Consider the following 18,112-nt stretch of genomic DNA (forward strand, 5'->3'; position numbering starts at 1 on the left):
TTATTAGCTATAATTAGATTTTTTTTCCTAAAATTCACAGCCAAAATGAAACCCAAGAGTGAGATGGTGACAGCAGCAGCCTGTGCCCTCTCTTCACCTTCCCACAACTAGGAGGTAAAGTCAAGAGGAAAGCTAGTTATGGGCTTGAGACCCAAATTTTGGACAAGGGTAGGGACGGGGCAGAGCTGAGACCAGGCAAAAACGAAATGGAGCCTCTTCACTCTCCTCTCTTCTCTCCTCAAAGGGCCTCCTTTCCTCTGCCACCAAGGAGACCCCGCCCAGTGCCTGGGTCATGATGTGGATTTCTCTCGGTGCTCAGATACACTTGCCTCACTTAAGATTCCTACTCCACGTTTATGGGCATCGGTATTATCATGTGTACGAGCTGGGTGTCCTCAGGGGTCGCAGGTTCGATTCCGGTCAAGGGCATGTACTTTGGTTGCGGGCACATCCCCAGTGGGAGTGTGCAGGAGGCAGGTTGTCTGGAGAATGAGGGACAGAATCAAAGGAAGAACCCTTAGGTTTTTCCGGATCTATAGAGCTGCAAATAGAGGTTTATACTTTAAATAGAGGGCCATGCTTCAAACCAGTGTTTTCTGTCATTTTGGATGATATATGAACAACCATCCACCATTGTCAATGCCAGTGGGTGGAAGTTATCGAAATAAAAACTTGAAATACATATTGGCACAGGTGGTAAGCGGCTATGGCAGGAGTGGGGAAGGTAGAACCTGAATGAATGAAATTGGAAAACATGACCTTGAGCACACAAATGAATCTCCAGCAGGATGATCTCCACTGGACACCACTCGAGGGCAGGCAATATTTGGGAGTGAGATGGGATTTCTGGTGTCATTCCACACCAGCCCTGAATTCAGGAGATCGATGTACCACGCCTTCCCCGAGCAAGTATTTCTTGAGCAACAACTATGTGGCTGACCTTGTGCTAGGCACTGGGGATCCCGCAAGAAGAAAATCATACCAGAATTTTGCCCTGACATTCTCCTTGGGGAAGACAGACCATACACCCCAACTGGTGTTCTCTCAATGTCTCCTGGTAGAAAGGTCTCTATCCTCAATTTCTAAACTATGTCACCCTACTTCCTGTGTTACCGAACTAAATGGGATCGTTTGCCTGCATGCATCAAAGTCCACTCAAATGCGAACAGGAGTTGGCAGCAAAGAAAGTAAAGGTTTCTTTAAGGAAATCGCACCAAACCCTCCCTCATTTGACTTGTGAGGTAATCTCTTTCTGGTAATTTTCGTTCCTGCCCCCTCTCCTTCACAGGTGTCAGGCCTGCATCACAGTCTAAAGGCTTCCCCTGCCTTCTTCACTTCCCTTATTCTCCACAAGTGTTATTCCCAGTAATTCTCGTGCCCATCTAGTCCCATCTCGGCATCTGCTGCTTTGAGGACCTGACGTATGCACCTGACCTGGTCTCTGACATCAGGGCAGCCTTCAGTTGAGCCCCATTTGTTGCCATGCCCCTTCCTGGGAGCAGCACCCTTGATCAGTGGGATCATAAGCAACAGGATAAGCAAGGCCTGGACTCTCCCAAGTCATTGTAGCCTCATCTTCTGCAGGCCTGGCCCGTCCACGTTGGCATGGTACCGATGCCTCTTCAGGGAATGTTCTGTCTGGTGCAGGGGTTCGGAGCACACACTCACTTTCCCACAAAGTTCGATACTGGCCCTGCTGGTGGGTTCTCTGCCTCATAGCAACGTGTTATAGTTTAAGGATCTGGGCAAGCGCCCTGCCCTTCCTCTTCCCCCAAAATACCTAGAACCAGCTCTCTGTGGTTTCTGCCTCTCCTTTGGGAGGAAGAGGCCACAGGGTACACTGGAAATGCCCTGGTTCCAGCCTAGCTCTGCCACTCTAGCAACAGGGTCGCTAGAAGGTCATTTTCTTTCTCTACTATTCAGTTGCTTTATTTGCGAATCAAGAAGTTGAAAAAAAAAAAGTTGAACATCTCTTCCTAGAGACTGAATTTCACTTCTAGCCCCAAGACTCCCGGAAAGGCTAGTGCTCTCCAGAGGCAAACGTTGTCTTCTTCCATTCTGCCCGATAAACGCACACTAAACATGCATTGTTAGCTGAGCTCTGTGGCAGACACCGGGGATTCAAACATCTACAAGAGGTCTTTGCCCCCACATTGCTCAGAGTCTCCCTAGGGAGACAAACATGTCCACAGATAATTCCAGAACAATGACGGTTTTGTAATCACCAAGAGATGAAAGACTTCTGCTTTGGCTTTTACTAGCATTTTATAATGGGAAGTGGGAGAGGTGCAGGAAATAGTTTTCTGATGACGGTTGGCTCAGAGAGGAAGGACAATGTGTTTCAATGTCCCCCACTTTGAAAAAAGAAAAGTGTATTTATTTTCATTGAGAAGAAGAAACCAAAAAAAACGGTGGAGGTTGAACCATTAGGGAGAGTTTATTTTTTTCTTTTACAGGTCATGAGGCTAGTTAACGATTACCGAGACCCACGTGGGTGTTGGGTGTTCAAAACTGTGAGTGGCTGGGTTATGTGATGTCTTTGGCATTAGGGTCGGCTTTACCTCAGCTCCGGGAGTGGGCTCAGCCATGCGCCCAGGCCTCCGGGACAGATGCTTCTTCTGGTCGTGGGGGCTCTTTTTGTGGTTCAGCGTTGGAAGTGCAGGTAAATCGGGGACTCAGGCCTTGGGTGGGATGACTCAACCATTACGCATGCATTGCTAATCCTTGGAAGGCCCCCTAAAAGCCCTTTCTCCTGAGATGAATTTACAGGAGGGAGAAAAAGCCTACAATCATAATGGGAAGGTAATCTTTCTCAAGTCAAAAGATTGAACTTCCCTAGTGGTTCTACTCATTTTTCTAAAAACCTCACTGCTCATTTTCACCTTGCATAAGTCAAGGTGACTATAAGAAAATAAAATTTAATTAATTCCAACATGTGATTCTTTTTCACCCGCTAAATATTCACTGTTCTAAGATACACATTTTCCAAACTAATGACTCTGTCACTGAGCCTGTTAGACATCCTTTTTGATATTGCTGCCCCAACTCAAATCCAGGCTTATCACCCCTCTGAGCAATAACTAGCCCCTGCCAACGGTGGTGCCCGCTAAGACAACTTCCCGCAGATGCCATTTGCATTCTACCTTTCCCGTTAAAAACCCCACCCACCGCGCGCTTAAGATAGCAAATCGAAACCCTGCTGTGGAGATCCTCTGATGGTGAAGATCCTTGCTGCCCCCAGCAGTGGCCTCGCCCTTAGAAAGCTCCCCTCCCCTGGGCCCAACAGCAGACTGCTTTTATTCTTCTTATTTTTTTGTTGTTAATCCGCATCCGAGGATATTTTCCCCAGTGATTTTTAGAGAGAGTGGAAGGGAGGGGAGAGACAGAGAGAGAAAGAGAAACATCAATGTGAGAGAGGCATATTGACTGGTTGCCTCGCAAAAGCACCCGGACCAGGGCTGGGGATCAAACCTGCTACCGAGGTATGTGCCCTTGACTGGAATCAAACCCCAGACCCTTCAGTCCTGGGGCAACGCGCTAACTACTGTGCGCCGGCTAGGGCTCCACAGACATTTATTCCTCATTCCCCAGTTTTGGAGAGTGGCGTTCCCTCTGCCTGGAGTTTTGCATACTACCTTTCCGTTCCTTTCAGCTCTTCACAACTTCCAAGAGGGCTTTCATGATTCCTATCTCCCTTGCAATACTTCATTCCTCTACTAGCTTCCCTTCCTCCTCCAAAGTTCAGCTTGCACGAGTATATTTACTATCTGCATTAATGGGTTGCTTTTAAAGGGTGCTTCACGTGTCATTTGTGTGTGTGTGTGTGTGTGTGTGTGTGTGTAAAATGACCTCTCTCTCTCTCTTTCTCTCTCTCTCTCTCTCTCTCTCTCTCTCTCTATATATATATATATATATATATTTATATGTATATGTATTTGTGTGTGTGTGTGTGTGTGTGTGTGAGAGTGTATTTGTGTGTGTGTGTGTGTGTGTGTGAGAGAGAGAGAGAGAGAGAGAGAGAGAGAGAGAGAGAGATCCTTCCATATCAATATACAGAGTTATTTTGTTTTTTCAAATGGCTGTTTATACACTATATTCTAGATCTGAAAGGATTTATATCTTACACATTTTTGATAGACATGAAATAAACTGCCCTGTAAAGAAGTTATAACTCTTTATTTGCATGTGAACAAACCATTTCCCCACATCTCTGCCAACACTTTGTAATATCGAAAGTTTTTCATATTGTCAACAGGATAGGAAAAATAGTATTATATTGCTGTCTTAATTCTTATTTCTTATTATAATTTCTGCTTCTGGTGTCTTGCTTAAGCAATTATCTTATAAAGGTAATCTCTCATATTTTCTTCTAAATCCTACAGACTAGTCCAATCAGACTAAAATCACCTGGGACAAATCCTTTGGTCATGGCATATTTTATTTTTTAAAATTCTTTATTGTTTAAAGTATTACATATGTCTCCTTTTCCCCCCATTGATCTCTCCCTAGCCATTCCAGCACATGCTCTCACACCCCACCCTACTGTTTGTGTCCATTGGTTATGCTTATATGCATGCAAGTTTTTTGGTTGCTCTCTTACCCCCTGGTTGGACCGTCTGTTCAATGCTTCTATGTCTCTGGGTCTATTTTTGTTCATCAGTTTATGTTGTTCATTATATTCCACAAATGAGTGAGATCATGTGATATTTATCTTTCTCCAACTGCTTATTTCACTTAGCATAATGCTCTCCAGGTCCATCCATGCTGTTGCAAATGGTAAGAGTTCCTTCCATTTAACAGCAGCATAGTATTCTATTGTGTAGATGTACCACTGTTTTTTAATCCACTCATCTGCTGATGGGCACTTAGGCTGTTTCCAAATCTTAGCTATTGTAAATTGTGCTGCTATGAACATAGGGGTACATATATCTTTTCTGATTGGTGTTTCTGATTTCTTGGGATATGTTCCTAGAAGTGGGATTACTGGGTCAAATGGAAGTTCCATTTTTAGTTTTTTGAGGAAACTCCATACTGTCTTCCATAGTGGCTGCACCAGTCTGCATTCCCGCCAGCAGTGCACAAGGGTTCCTTTTTCTCCACATCCTCGCCAGCACGTGTCACTTGTTGATTTGTTGATGATAGCCATTGTGACAGGTGTGAGATGGTACCTCATTGTTGTTTTGATTTGCATCTCTCCAATGATTAGTGACTTTGAGCATGTTTCCATGCTTGGCCTTCTGTATGTCCTCTTTCAAAAAGTGTCTATTTAGGTGCTTTGCCCATTTTTTGGTTGGATTGTTTACCTTGGTTTTGTTAAGTTGTATGAGTTCCTTATAAATTTTGGAGATCAAACCCTTGTTGGATATAACATTGGCAAATACATTCTCCTATGCAGTGGGCTTTCTTGTTTTGTTGATGGTTTCTTTTGCTGTGCAGAAGCTTTTTATTTTGATGTAGTTCCAGTTGTTTATTTTCTTTTTAGTTTCCATTGTCCTAGGAGCTGTATTGGTAAAGATATTGCTATGACATATGTCTGATAATTTGCTGCCTATGGCTTCTTCTAAGATTTTCATGGTTTCCTGTCTTACATTTAAGTCCTTTATCCATTTTGAGTTTATTTTTGTGTATGGTGTAAGTTGGTGGTCTAGTTTCATTTTTTTACATGTATCTGTCCAATTCTCCCAGCACCATTTATTGCAGAGACTGTCTTGACTTCATTGTATGCTCTTGCCTCCTTTGTCAAATATTAATTGAGCATAGTGGTTTGGGTCGATTTCTGGGTTCTCTGTTCTGTTCCATTGGTCTATATGTCTGTTCTTGTGCCAGTACCAGGCAGTTTTGAGAACAGTGGCTTTGTAATATAGCTTGATATCTGGTATTGTGATCCCTCCTACTTTGTTCTTCTTTCTCAGGATTGCTGCAGCTGGTCATGGCATATTTAAATTTTTTTTTTTTAATATCAGACTGTACTTCTTTTTTCTTTTTCTTTTTTTTTTTTGGTTAATCCTCACCAGAGGATATTTTTTGCCACTGATTTTCAGAGAGAGTAGAAAGGAAGGAGGGAGGGGGAGAGAGACAGACAAGAGAGAAACATCCATGTGAGAGAGACACATTGATTAGTTTTTGTGCCTGACCAGGCCCAGGGGTCAAACCTGCAACCCAGGAATGTGCTCTTGACCAGGAATTGAACCCATGAGCCTTCAGTGTGTGGGTCTGTACCCTAACCACTGAGACCACCAGCCAGGGCCAGACCATGCTTTTTATTTTAATTTTTTAATTGAATTTATTGAGGTGGCATTTGTTAATAAAAGTATACAGGTTTCGAATGTATATTGCATTGTGAGTTTGCCACAAAGTCATATTTTCCATCCTTCCATCATATTTTTTAATACAATGTTGAATTTGATTTACTAACATTTATTTTTGTACATATTGATATTTATTATTTTGCATATATATTAATAGAGGAATTTATCTATTATTTTCTTTCTTATATTTCTTTTGTCTGGTGTCATAATAAAGTTCTTATCTATATATATAAAGAGCCAGGGGCCATTGCAACCGAACAGATGACCGAATTGACAACAGAACAAGGCCAGCAGGGGGGTTAGTGAGGGAAGACCAAATAACTGAACAGCAGGCTGCGTGGGGCAATCAGGTCGGCAGGGGGGTTAGTGCGGGATGACCAAACGACCAAACAGCAGGCTGCGTGGGGCAACCAGGCCAGTAGGGAAGGCAGTGAGGGGTGACCAGGCTGGCAGAGGGGAGCAGTTATGGGTGACCAGGCTGGCAGGGGGTGCAGTTGGCAGCAACCAGGCCAGCAGGGGGGGCAGTAAGGGGTGACCAGGCTGCCAAGGGGGGCAGTAAGGGGCAATCATGCTGGTGGTGGTGGGGCAGTTAGGGGTGACTAGGCTGGTGGGGGGGTAGTTGGGGCCTACCAGGTTGGCAGGGGGTGGCAGTTGGGGGCAACCAGGTTGGCAAGCAGAGGCAGTTAGGAGTGCTCAGGCTGGCGGGGGGGGGGGCAGTAGGGGCAATCAGGCAGGCAGGCAGCTGAGCACTTAGGAGCCAGCGGTACCGGATTGTGAGAGAGTGCAGGCTGGGCTGAGGGCCACCCCCCTGCATGAATTTCATGCACTGGGCCTCTAGTAACCTCATAAAAAAGTGTCTAGTCCCTGAGACAGTTTATATAAGGTAAAGAGTATCTGTACTTCAAAGGCTTGGTGGAGTTCTCAAATGAAATCATCTGGCATTAGTGTTTTAGGGTGAGAGAAGATTCTTGATTGACAATTCAATTTTTTTATGCTAGTAGATTTATTTAGGTTTTTCTATTTCTTCTTAAGTCAGTTTCAGAAAATTATATTTTTCTAGAAAATTATCTATTTTTTAATAGTTTTTTAATGCATTTGTCTGGGGATTTTTAAAGGATATCTTTTTTTTTAGGTGATAAAGAGAACGTTTATTTAACTAAAGGAATAAAAGGAACACTAATAAAAGTTTAAATACCTAAAATGATATCATTTAATCATTAATACTCTGCTGTTTAATCTGCCTAGTATAGATTTATTTATTTATTTAATCTTGGTCATTACCCTGAGTATCATTTTGATTAGTGAACTCATTCTTAGCAATTATCCTTTCAAAATATTGCTTCTTCTCCCATTCTCTTCCTTCAGAGAGCAACTACTAGATTCATGACGTTGGAGCCTCTTCAACTATTGCCTGTACTTTTAAAAAATATTGTTAATCCTCACCAGAGGATATATTTTTTAAATAATATTTTTATTGATTTTAGAGAGGAAGGGAGAGGGAAGAGAGACAAAAACATCAATGATGAGAGAGGATCATTGATTGGCTGCCTCCTGCACACCCCTTACTGGGGATCGAGCCCACAACCTGGTCATGTGCCTTTGACCAGAACCGAACCTGGGACCCTTTAGTCCTCAGGCTGACGCTCTATCCACTGAGCCAAACCAGCAAAGGCGAGGATATGTTTTTTTAAAATTGATTCTAGAGAGAGAGAAACATTGATGTGAGAAACATTGATTGGTTGCCTTCTGGACATGCCCTGACCCAGGATCCATTTTGCAACCTAGGTATGTGCCCTGACCAGGAATTGAACCTGCACCACAATGTTGTGGTGTATGCTGCAACCAACTAAGTCACCTGGCCAGGGCTACTGTCTGTACTTTTTAACTGCACTTTCATACTTTAAAATTTTATTTTATTTCTGTACCAGACACTAGCAGTGGTTCTCAACCTTCCTAATGCCGCGACCCTTTAATACTGTTCCTCATGTTGTGGTGACCCCCAATTTCATTGTTACAAATTGAACATAATTAAAGCATAGTGATTAATCACAAAAACAATATGTAATTATATATGTGTTTTCCGATGGTCTTAGGCGACCCCTGTGAAAGGGTCATTCAACCCCCAAAGGGGTCGAGACCCACAGTTTGAGAACCGCTGCACTATAGGATTGATTTCTTTTATCAATGTCTTTCTTTTTCATTTCTAATTTTCTATTAACTTTTTCTTATAAATCTTATTGTATTGTTTATATTTCATAATTTCTTATGCTCTGTCTTTATTTTTGTCCTGGTACATTCTCAGTATACTTATTTTAAAGTCTATGCCAAAGTTTTTTTTAAAGATATTTTTATTGATTTCAGAGAGAAAGGGAGAGGGAGAGAGAGAGAGAGATGGAAACATCAATGCTGAGAGAATCATTGATCAGCTGCCTCCTGCACAGATCCCTACTGTGGATCGAGCCCACAATCCGGGCATATGCCCTGACCTGGAATCGAACCATGACCTCCTGGTTCCTAGGTCAATACTAACCACTGAGCCATACCAGACAGGCTATGTCAAAGGTTTTTTAAACTTTATTTCACCTGAAATGAATTCATGATCCACTTACTCTTTATATATTTAAGCATTTTGTTTGTAGGCTTTTAAAAGTACAACACAAGTACAGAAAGTACACAGATTATTAATATCCAGATTAATGAATTTTCAGAGTGAATTCACGTATGTAACCAAACAGCACCCTAAAACCCATTCTCTGTATCCCCTCTTAGTCACTACTGCTCTAAAGAGAACTATTATCATGACTTCTAACACAACAAAATTAGTTTAATTTTAAATGAAAAGTTAATTTTTGGCCTCTTTTTGCCTCTACCTCACTATCTCCCCTGACCCCCACCCCTCTTTTCAGACTCTCTCCTCCAGTCAGGTGAGCGTCCTCTAGTGGGACAATAAGATATTTTGAGAGAGAGAACTTTTATTACAGTATATTGTCATAATTATTCTATGTTACTATTAGTTATTGTTGTTAATCTTTCATTGTGCCTAATTTATAAATTAAACTTTATCATAGGTATGTATGCATAGGGAAAAACATAGTATATAGTGGGTTTGGTACTGTCTGTGGTTTCATGCATGTACTGTGGGTCTTTGAAGTAATTTCCCATGGATAAGAGGGGACTACTATAGGTAGTGAGAATGGTTTAATTTTGAGTATCTTATTTTGAGGGGAGAGCCATAATTCTTGTTCTGCGTGTGTGAGAGAAAGGGATGAGTCAGAGATGTCTCCAGGAAGTTTGATCTGAGCAACTGTGTTGATAGCAATGCTATTTATATTTCAATGTTTTCTTTAATTTCAATTATTTCCTTTATAGTTCTTTCCCTATATTTTATTTGGAGTTTTTGCATAGTTTTTCTTCAACTTTCTGAATTATAACATTAATTTACCTAACCTATTTCTTTCCCTTCATTTCCCTACTATTTGCATTTGAGGTTATGCTTATCCCCCACTGTGGTTTTAGCTCTTTACTCAAGTTTTTGTATGCGTTGGTTCTATTGTCATTTAGATTTTAATATTCTCTAGTCTCCCTTTAACCCAAAAGAGTTTTTAAAATCTCCATTGTATTTTAAAAATAATTCGATTGCATTTTATTAGCTAATGTCTGGATAATATTGATTCTTTGATGTTTGTGGGCCTTGCTTTGTAATGTACAGTACTCATTTAAAAGGACTCTCAATTTTTTGGTGGAAGAAGGTTTCCCTAGACCTGCGGTTCTCAACCTGTGGGTCGCGACCCCTTTGGGAGTCGAACGACCCTTTCACAGGGGTCGCCTAAGACCATCGGAAAACACATATATAATTACATATTGTTTTTGTGATTAATCACTATGCTTTAATTATGTTCAATTTGTAACAATGGAAATACATCCTGCTTATCAGATATTTACATTATGATTCATAACAGTAGAAAATTACAGTTATGAAGTAGCAATGAAAATAATTTTATGGTTGGGGGTCATCACAACATGAGGAACTGTAAAAAAAAAAAAAAACAAAAAAAAACATGAGGAACTGTATTAAAGGGTCGCGGCATTAGGAAGGTTGAGAACCACTGCCCTAAACCAATAGAGCAAATTTATTCATTTATGATGTCCAAGTCTCATGCTCAATCAGAGCCCTTTCACTTTTTTTGTTTAAAAGTCAGAGGCTGGCTCTAGGCAGTTTGGCTCAGTGGATAGAGCTTCGGCCTGTGGACTGAAGGGTCCCAGGTTCGATTCCTGGTCAAGGGCACATGCCCAGGTTACAGGCACGATCCCCAGTGGCAGCTGATCAACGATTCTCTCTCATCATTGATGTTTCTCTCTCTCTTTCCCTCTCTCTTCCTCTCTGAAATCAATAAAAATATGTATTTATTAAAAAAGCCAGAAGCTGGGAAAAGCAGAGCTGTCGTAGTGCCAAGCATCTTTCTCTTTCGTGTCCTTCGGGAGCTCAAGTTGTAGGCTGGGGAGTGTGGGGGCTTCATGCCAGGGTGTCCAGGAAGGGACATGCAAGAGGACTTGGAGCTCAGATGCAGAGGTGGTGAAAACGCTGGTGCACCTCAGTACTCTCTAAGGATGGGGTCCCCACCATCTATCTACTCATGGGGCCACATCTAATTGCACCCAGATCCACATGCTTCTTGTAAATGTGCTCCCCGGTGACCTCTGAAGGCAGATAACCATTCCAGAAAACTAAAATTGCTGTCTTCTTCAGGAAGGAACCTGCACAAACCAAAGTCTGCAGTCTGGACCTCTAATTCTGTAAATGGCTTTGTCCCATGGCAGTAATGCGAGGTAGCCGCTAACAGTGCCATGACTGGGGCCGTGTAGCCTGGGTCAGTGTGTGCTTGTGGCTGCTGCTGCTGGTCCCTCCCTGCAAGCCAGGCTGGGAGCTGGGTGCTACACCTCTTTGCCACAGAAGTAAACAAGGGTTGCAATGTTGGGTATTGAAGAGGGGCCAGATTTTCAGCTCCCTGGGAAAGTAGGAGTTTCATGCTGCCTGTTTCAGTTCAGTGTTTTTAAAGGCCCTTCAATGCCCTTGACCATAAAAGATCCCATTTAAATGTATCTATTGTGAGGTGCTGTAGAGTGGGTACAGCTTGTGACAGGTTTGCTCTGACCTCTGGCAAGGTGGCCATGGGCCGGGCACGGAGGCTCCCGATTGCTCCTAAGGATGATAACGATGGGGCTGGACTGGGGTTCAGTCCAGAGTGAGCTCATCTCAGCCCAACTGCTTATCTTGTTGCCCGGGTTTGTTTGTTTGTTTGTTTGTTTTACAAATCTGTGTTACTTTGCTAGAGCTGCTATAACAACATGCCATAGACTGGATGGCTTAAACAACAAAAGCTTATTGACGCATGGTTCTGGAGGCTGGAAGTCCAAGATCCAGGCAGTGGGAGGGTTGGTTCCTCCTGGGGGCTGTGAGGGAAGGATCTCTTCCTGGTCTCCCTCCTTGGCTTGTATATGACCATCTGCTCCATGTGCATGCTCATCATCTTTCTTCTGTGTCTGTGTCCAGATTTCCTCTTCTTACAAGAATGCCAGTCATATTGGAGTAGGGCCCATTCTAATGGCCTGTTTTAATGTGATTACCTCTGTAAAGACCCTCTCTCCAAATGCAGTCACATTCTGAGGTACTGGAGGTTAGGACTCCAACGTATGAATTTATAGGGAGACTCAGTTTAGTCCATAATAGTATCCATTTCACCATGGCCTTTAACCTTCTATCATTGAGTAATATTCATATTCATCTCTGGCATTTTATCTTTAGATGTGAACAATATTCACAGATTTTGATTTCAGAAATTATGCAGGTTTTAATAAATGAATCTGATTATATGTTTACTAGCGGCCTGGTGCATGAAATTCATGCACGGGGAGGCGGGGGGGTCCTTCAGCCCAGCCTGCACCCTCTCACAGTCTGGGAGCCCTCATGGGATGTCTGACTGCTGGTTTAGGCCCGATTGCCGGACATCCCTCTTGCAATCCAGGACCCCTCACTCCTAACCGCCTGCCTGCTTGCTCCTAACGACCTGCCTACTCACTCCTAACTGCCTGCCTGCTCACTTCTTACCGTCCGCCTGCTCGCTCCTTACTGCTTGGTTCACTGCTCCTTAGTTCTGCCACAGAGGTGGGAGAGGCTCCTGCCACCACTGCTGCACTCTCCAGCTGTGAGCCTGGCTTCTGGCTGAGTGGCGCTCCCGCTGTGGGAGCACACTGACTACCAGGGGGCAGCTCCTGCATTGAGCGTCTGCCCCCTGGTGGTCAGTGTGTGTCATAGTGACTGGTTGTTCTGGTCGTTCTGTTGTTCCACTGTAATGGTTGCTGGGCTTTTATATATATAGATATAAATATATAATATATGTAATCTAATATGTATATTATACATATGAATCTAGCTGATTTACAATGCCTATAAGCCCCTGTTTCTTTCTTTCTTTTTTTTGGTAATCTTTATTAATATAAGATCATTTCCTAGGGCTCATCTGCTAGCTTTTTAAACAAATCTCAAAGGCAATTTTACAGTTCATTTAATGCCACACACTCCTACAACATTAGCCCCTTTACAAAATAGACAAAAGAAAAATAGCTTCAAAACTGTTGTCTTAGAAATGTTACTACAATTAAGATTGGTTCTGTATTAACTTCTATAATCAACCAGTGTGTCTTAGATTGCCGTGTACATTTTGATTGTGACATGCAAAATGAATCTTGCTTTTGCATGCAGATTTATCCATAGTCCCAAAACAAAAAGGGGAAATAAACATTACATTTTGTTGAAAAACAACACCAACAACAAAATCTTCACAATTAGTGGATATGGGAAAAGGAAAGAGGACAAAAAATCAAGGTACCCAATATTTGAATAATTTAACAGCATTCAGAACCCATGAATGATAAGACACATTTTCAAAGTGGAACAGAAGTTCTTAAAGAGATTGATTTAGACGATTAGTAACCATCAGACTCCTTTGTATGACATAAGTGTAATTCAACTTAATCTCTCTTACCAATTTAAAAGTTTTCAGAATGTATCCCAAGGTAATAATTCATTTCAAACCTATTTTAATAAATTACACATGCACTAATTTATATATATATATATATATGTACATATATACATATATATTCTCTATGTGTCATTTTAAATATCTTTGATAATTAAAATAGAATACTCATGTTGAAATTAAAAGTTTAGACAAACTAGACAAACCACTGACTTTGATATATTAATGACTAAGAAAAGGTAGCTCAAAGCTTTCGATATGAATGAACTTGACAAAACATGTTAAGGCATGTTTAAGAAATTTGTCCTTGTTACCCGACTTTTCTATTTTATGCAGTGAACCCATGAGAAAAGAGTATTTTCAACAAAGTAGTATACCTAGTGCTTTGAAATGAAAATCAGTAACTTAAAACCTCTCACTTTGGTAAAAGCAGAACATCAGTTCAAAATTACACAGATGCTGAAGTGAAAGACAAGTGGAATGTATAAATTAATCCCAGTCAGTATTAAAAGCATTGTGAGAAAAAATGTCACCAAAAAAAGGATGTTATGAATCAAAATAGAATGTATATTTGGATAATTACAATCTATAATTCTATAAAAATTGCTAGAATTCAAATATCTTTAATACATTGCTGGTGAAATCAAAGTCGAAATATAATACTTGGGATTCTTCCTTCTCCAAAGATGAAATTAAACGAATCAAGTAATTTGTTCTCTAAAATACTCTGTAAATTCCAATTCACAAGAAATATATAAAAAATGATTAACAATAAAAAGTTTATATGGATGAAAAGCTACAATTCCAGTCTTTGCTACCTCAGCAAGGTACTTTCCATGTACCACTTCAATAAAATAGAAATGGCAGTGTCTGAGAACACGATCTACATTTTATTTACATTTTAAGACTAACTTTAATCTCAAAAATCACATATCAATTCACCCGTTTCCTTTTTGCTGATTTCACTTACTTTAATGCATGGTTTGTCCAACAAAGACATGGGGAAACAAATATTTACCATGTCTGTTACGTGTAACACACAGGAACAGCTTTCAACAGAAATTCATTGACCTTCTCCATGACATTTATTTTTATTATAAATACAGATATCCAAACAATCCTGAACATATTTTTGATACTATTGGTAGTCAGCACCCACACCACTTAAAAATTAAAACAATTTGAGACAATATTCATTGTACCTGCTACTTTAGACAATTGGGAGCTCTTTCTCTAAGCAAGATGGATAAAGCATGCCATTTCTCTTTTTCCTTCTTGAGATTTCTACTTTTTAGTAAAAATCACCACACTTTCATCTTGTAAACCTGAATTCTATTTTGAACACTCCAGCTTTATGTTTAAATGACAGTGCCTTAAAAAATTGTGCTGCATTTTTTTTCTCCTGTTACCTGAAAACATAATGTGTATACATATATTAAGTATATTCTTACAAATGTCCAGGTCATGTTTACCAGTTGGCATTCTGATATTTAATCAAGACATTAACATGAGTAGAAGATTGTTGATTTAAGACAAGTTTGAGATCCACTAAAATTAATTGTTGTATGTTTGTCCTGATTGCTGTGAAAGCTTCTTTGGATATCATTAGACGTCTTAGTTCTTGAAGTACAACTTTAATGCTATATGAATTTTGCCATTTTGCTAATACAGATAAGCTCCATGCACCTACCATTCCACTGGAATTATTTATTCCATTCATATTAATTTTTATTACAAATCTAACTGATGGAGGAGCTTCTGGGTATTTAGGTCCACATTCTACTTTTAGGCTATATATATATTCTGTTTTCATAATTTATCCTTGGTGGCCCAATAATCATGCCTGTCCACCTTGTAAGTATCATATCTTCATCATCTTTAAGGCCCCAGCTAACCGTCCCATCGTCTACTCTTTTTTTTTTACTCTATTTTTATTTTTTAAAAATTATTTATTGTCTAAAGTTTTACATATATCTCCTTTTCCACCAATTGACCCCCCTCCCCCCCCACACACACCTACTCCTTTTTGTCCTTTTTCAAGTTCTTCCAATGAGCGAAAATTATGAGGAACTCTAACTCCTGTGGAGACCGCTACCTTCTTCTGTACCCTGATGCAGCTGTCAGCCCGTTTCTTCCTTCCTTTCAAGAACATCTTTCTGTCCTCCCAAGAACAGACGACCTCACCTTGCATTGCTCTTGTTTTGTTTTGTTTTCCCTCCAGGAGATACACCTCCTACCGAACAGCCAAAGTGCACTGACTTCCAGAATGCCAACCCCTTCCGAGGCACCAACCTCAAAGTCCGGTTCCTCCTCTTCACCCCTTCAGATCCTCGCTGTGGGAACCTAGTTGAAGAAAGTGGTGACCTTCAAAACTCTGGATTCAATGTCACTCTGGGAACCAAACTAATAATCCATGGATTCAGGTGGGAGCTCACCAATCAATAGGATTGCCTGTGCTAAGCGCTAGAAAGTGATCATGGGAAGGTAGGGGGGAGTAAGAGGAGGAATGAATTGGCCGACTGTCACATGTCCCATCCCTCATCTCCTGCTGTCTGTAAAGGTGTCTCATGTCAACACGAACACATATTATGTTGTTTATTCCTGTTGGTTATATATGTTACTCCTCCCTCAGCCCTTGCCTACACACTCTCGAACAATAAATATGTGTGATCTTGGACAAATCACTCCAGCCCATGGAGCCTAAGGGAGAAGAAGGGAGTCTGTAGAGACATCTCAGGGACCTTTCCTCCTTGAAGCGTGGTTGTATGATTCATCTCAGCCAATGAAGTCATGGGCTTTGCACAATTACTCAGGGGTAACAGCCTGGTGTTGTTTTTTAAATACAGAATTTTCTTTTCTTTTCTCACTCCTTCCCTGGTTTTATGACCTAAGAAACTACCACTTATGGATGCTACTTCTGTCCCACCCAGAGGCTAGCATTTCTCAGGAATGTGCCAAAGTCTCTCCCCTAGCTAATCCTACATTTAGCCACTATCCAAGGCTGAGTGTGTGCCCTCAACCCAGGGGTAGCTAATAGAGCTGAAAGCTCATCGGGCTCCTCCCTGTGTGTGCTCCTAGATCCCCCAGAGTCACATTCCATGGCAATTGTCAGTCTGCTCCTCTGTCCCATGAGCACACACTCAGAGAATGTGCTCTGACTGTTCCTGCGCTGTGACAGGCCATTGAGAAACTTCTTTCCGGATCCCACTTGCTTGGGAAGAAAGCATTCTGAAAATTTAAAAGCCATTCCCTTTTTCTAGAAAAGTGCTATTACACTGTAAGTTCCAGAATGATAGGGGCTGTATTTTATTTTATTTTATTTTAAATTTCTGCAAAGCACCTAGCACACTGCCTGGCTCATTTGTTGAAGAAATAAATAAGTGAATGGATAAATAAAAACATCCTCAAGAAAGTACCTATTTTCTAGAATTAAGATTGCAAATCTTAACTCTAATGTACAAATCTATCCTTTCTTTCCCACAAATCACACAAGCAGGGCCAGTGCAGATGGCTTGTGTAGTTGAAGCTTTGCACACAGGACTGGGGGCTGGGGGCTGGGGGCTAAGGGCTGGGGGGTAGGAGGCTGAAATGCAGCCTGAGTTCTGAGTCTAGCACGGAGCTGCAGCCACCCGGACAAGAGGCATCCTATCAGAATTTACACAAAGGCTCCCTACGTGCAGGCAGAAGCCCTGGTCACTTTGGGACTGTCCTCCCTATGCTCAAATTGCTGTGACTTACTGCCCTTGTATCCCCCCTTCCCTAGTCTTGACTTTTTTTCTGGGTTTATTCTGTTAACAGAGGTTCCCATGACAATGGATATCAATTTGGCAGATAATTGTTCTATCCTTTCTTGGCCCCATGACTAGGGCGTTAGGAACAAAGCCTTCCTGGATTGAGAAGCTCATCGGGGCCCTTCTGAGGGCAGCAGACGCTAACGTGATTGCCGTGGATTGGGTGTACGGCTCCACAGGTGCCTACTTCTCGGCCGTGGAAAACGTGGTTAAGCTGGGACTCAAGATCTCCAGTTTCCTCAGTAAACTCCTGGTGGGTGCAGAAGAGCCGATGGGGATTTCAGCTGCATTGGAAGGGAGAGGGGTTAGCAGGAGTGAAGCAATACAGGAGGAGGAGATTCAGGGTGGAAGTAGAGCCACCCAAGGGCTTGTCAGTCTCCTCCTCTCTCCCTCTCCCTGTAAATTGGGCCCCTGCATATCAGGTAGAGAGAGCCAGTGGCTGGCTCAGTCATCTCTCAAACAGAGAATGTGCTCATGACTCACACTAGGCACCAAAGGGACAGTGAGGGGGATTACCCTTGCAGCGCCCAGCAAGAGGGCAAGGGCTTACCGGAATGAGGATTCTGCCCTCCCCAACCCTCTCACCCCTGACCTCAGCATGTGGAGCACCTGTGTCATGCCCAGGGCCCTCTGCTGCTAAAGCCTCAGGGGAAAGTGCGGCCCTGTGAGACCAGGGGCTGCTGGGTCCCAAATGCAACCCACTGTAAATGTCTGTTGTAGGTGCTGGGTGTGCCGGAGTCCTCCATCCACATCATTGGTGTGAGCCTGGGGGCCCATGTTGGGGGCATGGTGGGACATTTCTACAAAGGCCAGTTGGGATGGATCACAGGTAACATTCTTCCTTGCCCATCCTCCCAGGTTTGGAGAAAAGTAGAAAGAATGCCCTGAAAATGTCTTTGTTGAGGCAAGCAGAGGGAAGTGTCAAACCTTTTGGTGTTATGATGAAGTCATCCATGACCACTAAAATTTATTT

General features: G+C 42.0%; 1 protein-coding gene and 1 pseudogene across 2 annotated transcripts in view; one reads left to right on the plus strand and one right to left on the minus strand.

The window, feature by feature from the left end:
• The first annotated feature begins 2,454 nt into the window (after nucleotides 1-2,454).
• The window catches only part of PLA1A (phospholipase A1 member A), a 41,751-nt gene continuing 26,093 nt past the window's right edge, over nucleotides 2,455-18,112 (plus strand). For both annotated transcript variants that reach the window (XM_006090911.3, XM_006090913.3), the window contains exons 1-4: nucleotides 2,455-2,662; nucleotides 15,570-15,771; nucleotides 17,215-17,392; nucleotides 17,860-17,968. In XM_006090911.3, the coding sequence (XP_006090973.1) occupies nucleotides 2,587-2,662; nucleotides 15,570-15,771; nucleotides 17,215-17,392; nucleotides 17,860-17,968 (565 nt within the window). In that variant the 5' untranslated portion in view covers nucleotides 2,455-2,586. The remainder of the gene's footprint in view (nucleotides 2,663-15,569; nucleotides 15,772-17,214; nucleotides 17,393-17,859; nucleotides 17,969-18,112) is intronic.
• Nucleotides 14,841-15,539, minus strand: LOC102441215 (annotated as a pseudogene).

This window comes from Myotis lucifugus, unplaced genomic scaffold (assembly GCF_000147115.1).
Source record: "Myotis lucifugus unplaced genomic scaffold, Myoluc2.0 scaffold_84, whole genome shotgun sequence".
Taxonomy (NCBI): domain Eukaryota; kingdom Metazoa; phylum Chordata; class Mammalia; order Chiroptera; family Vespertilionidae; genus Myotis; species Myotis lucifugus.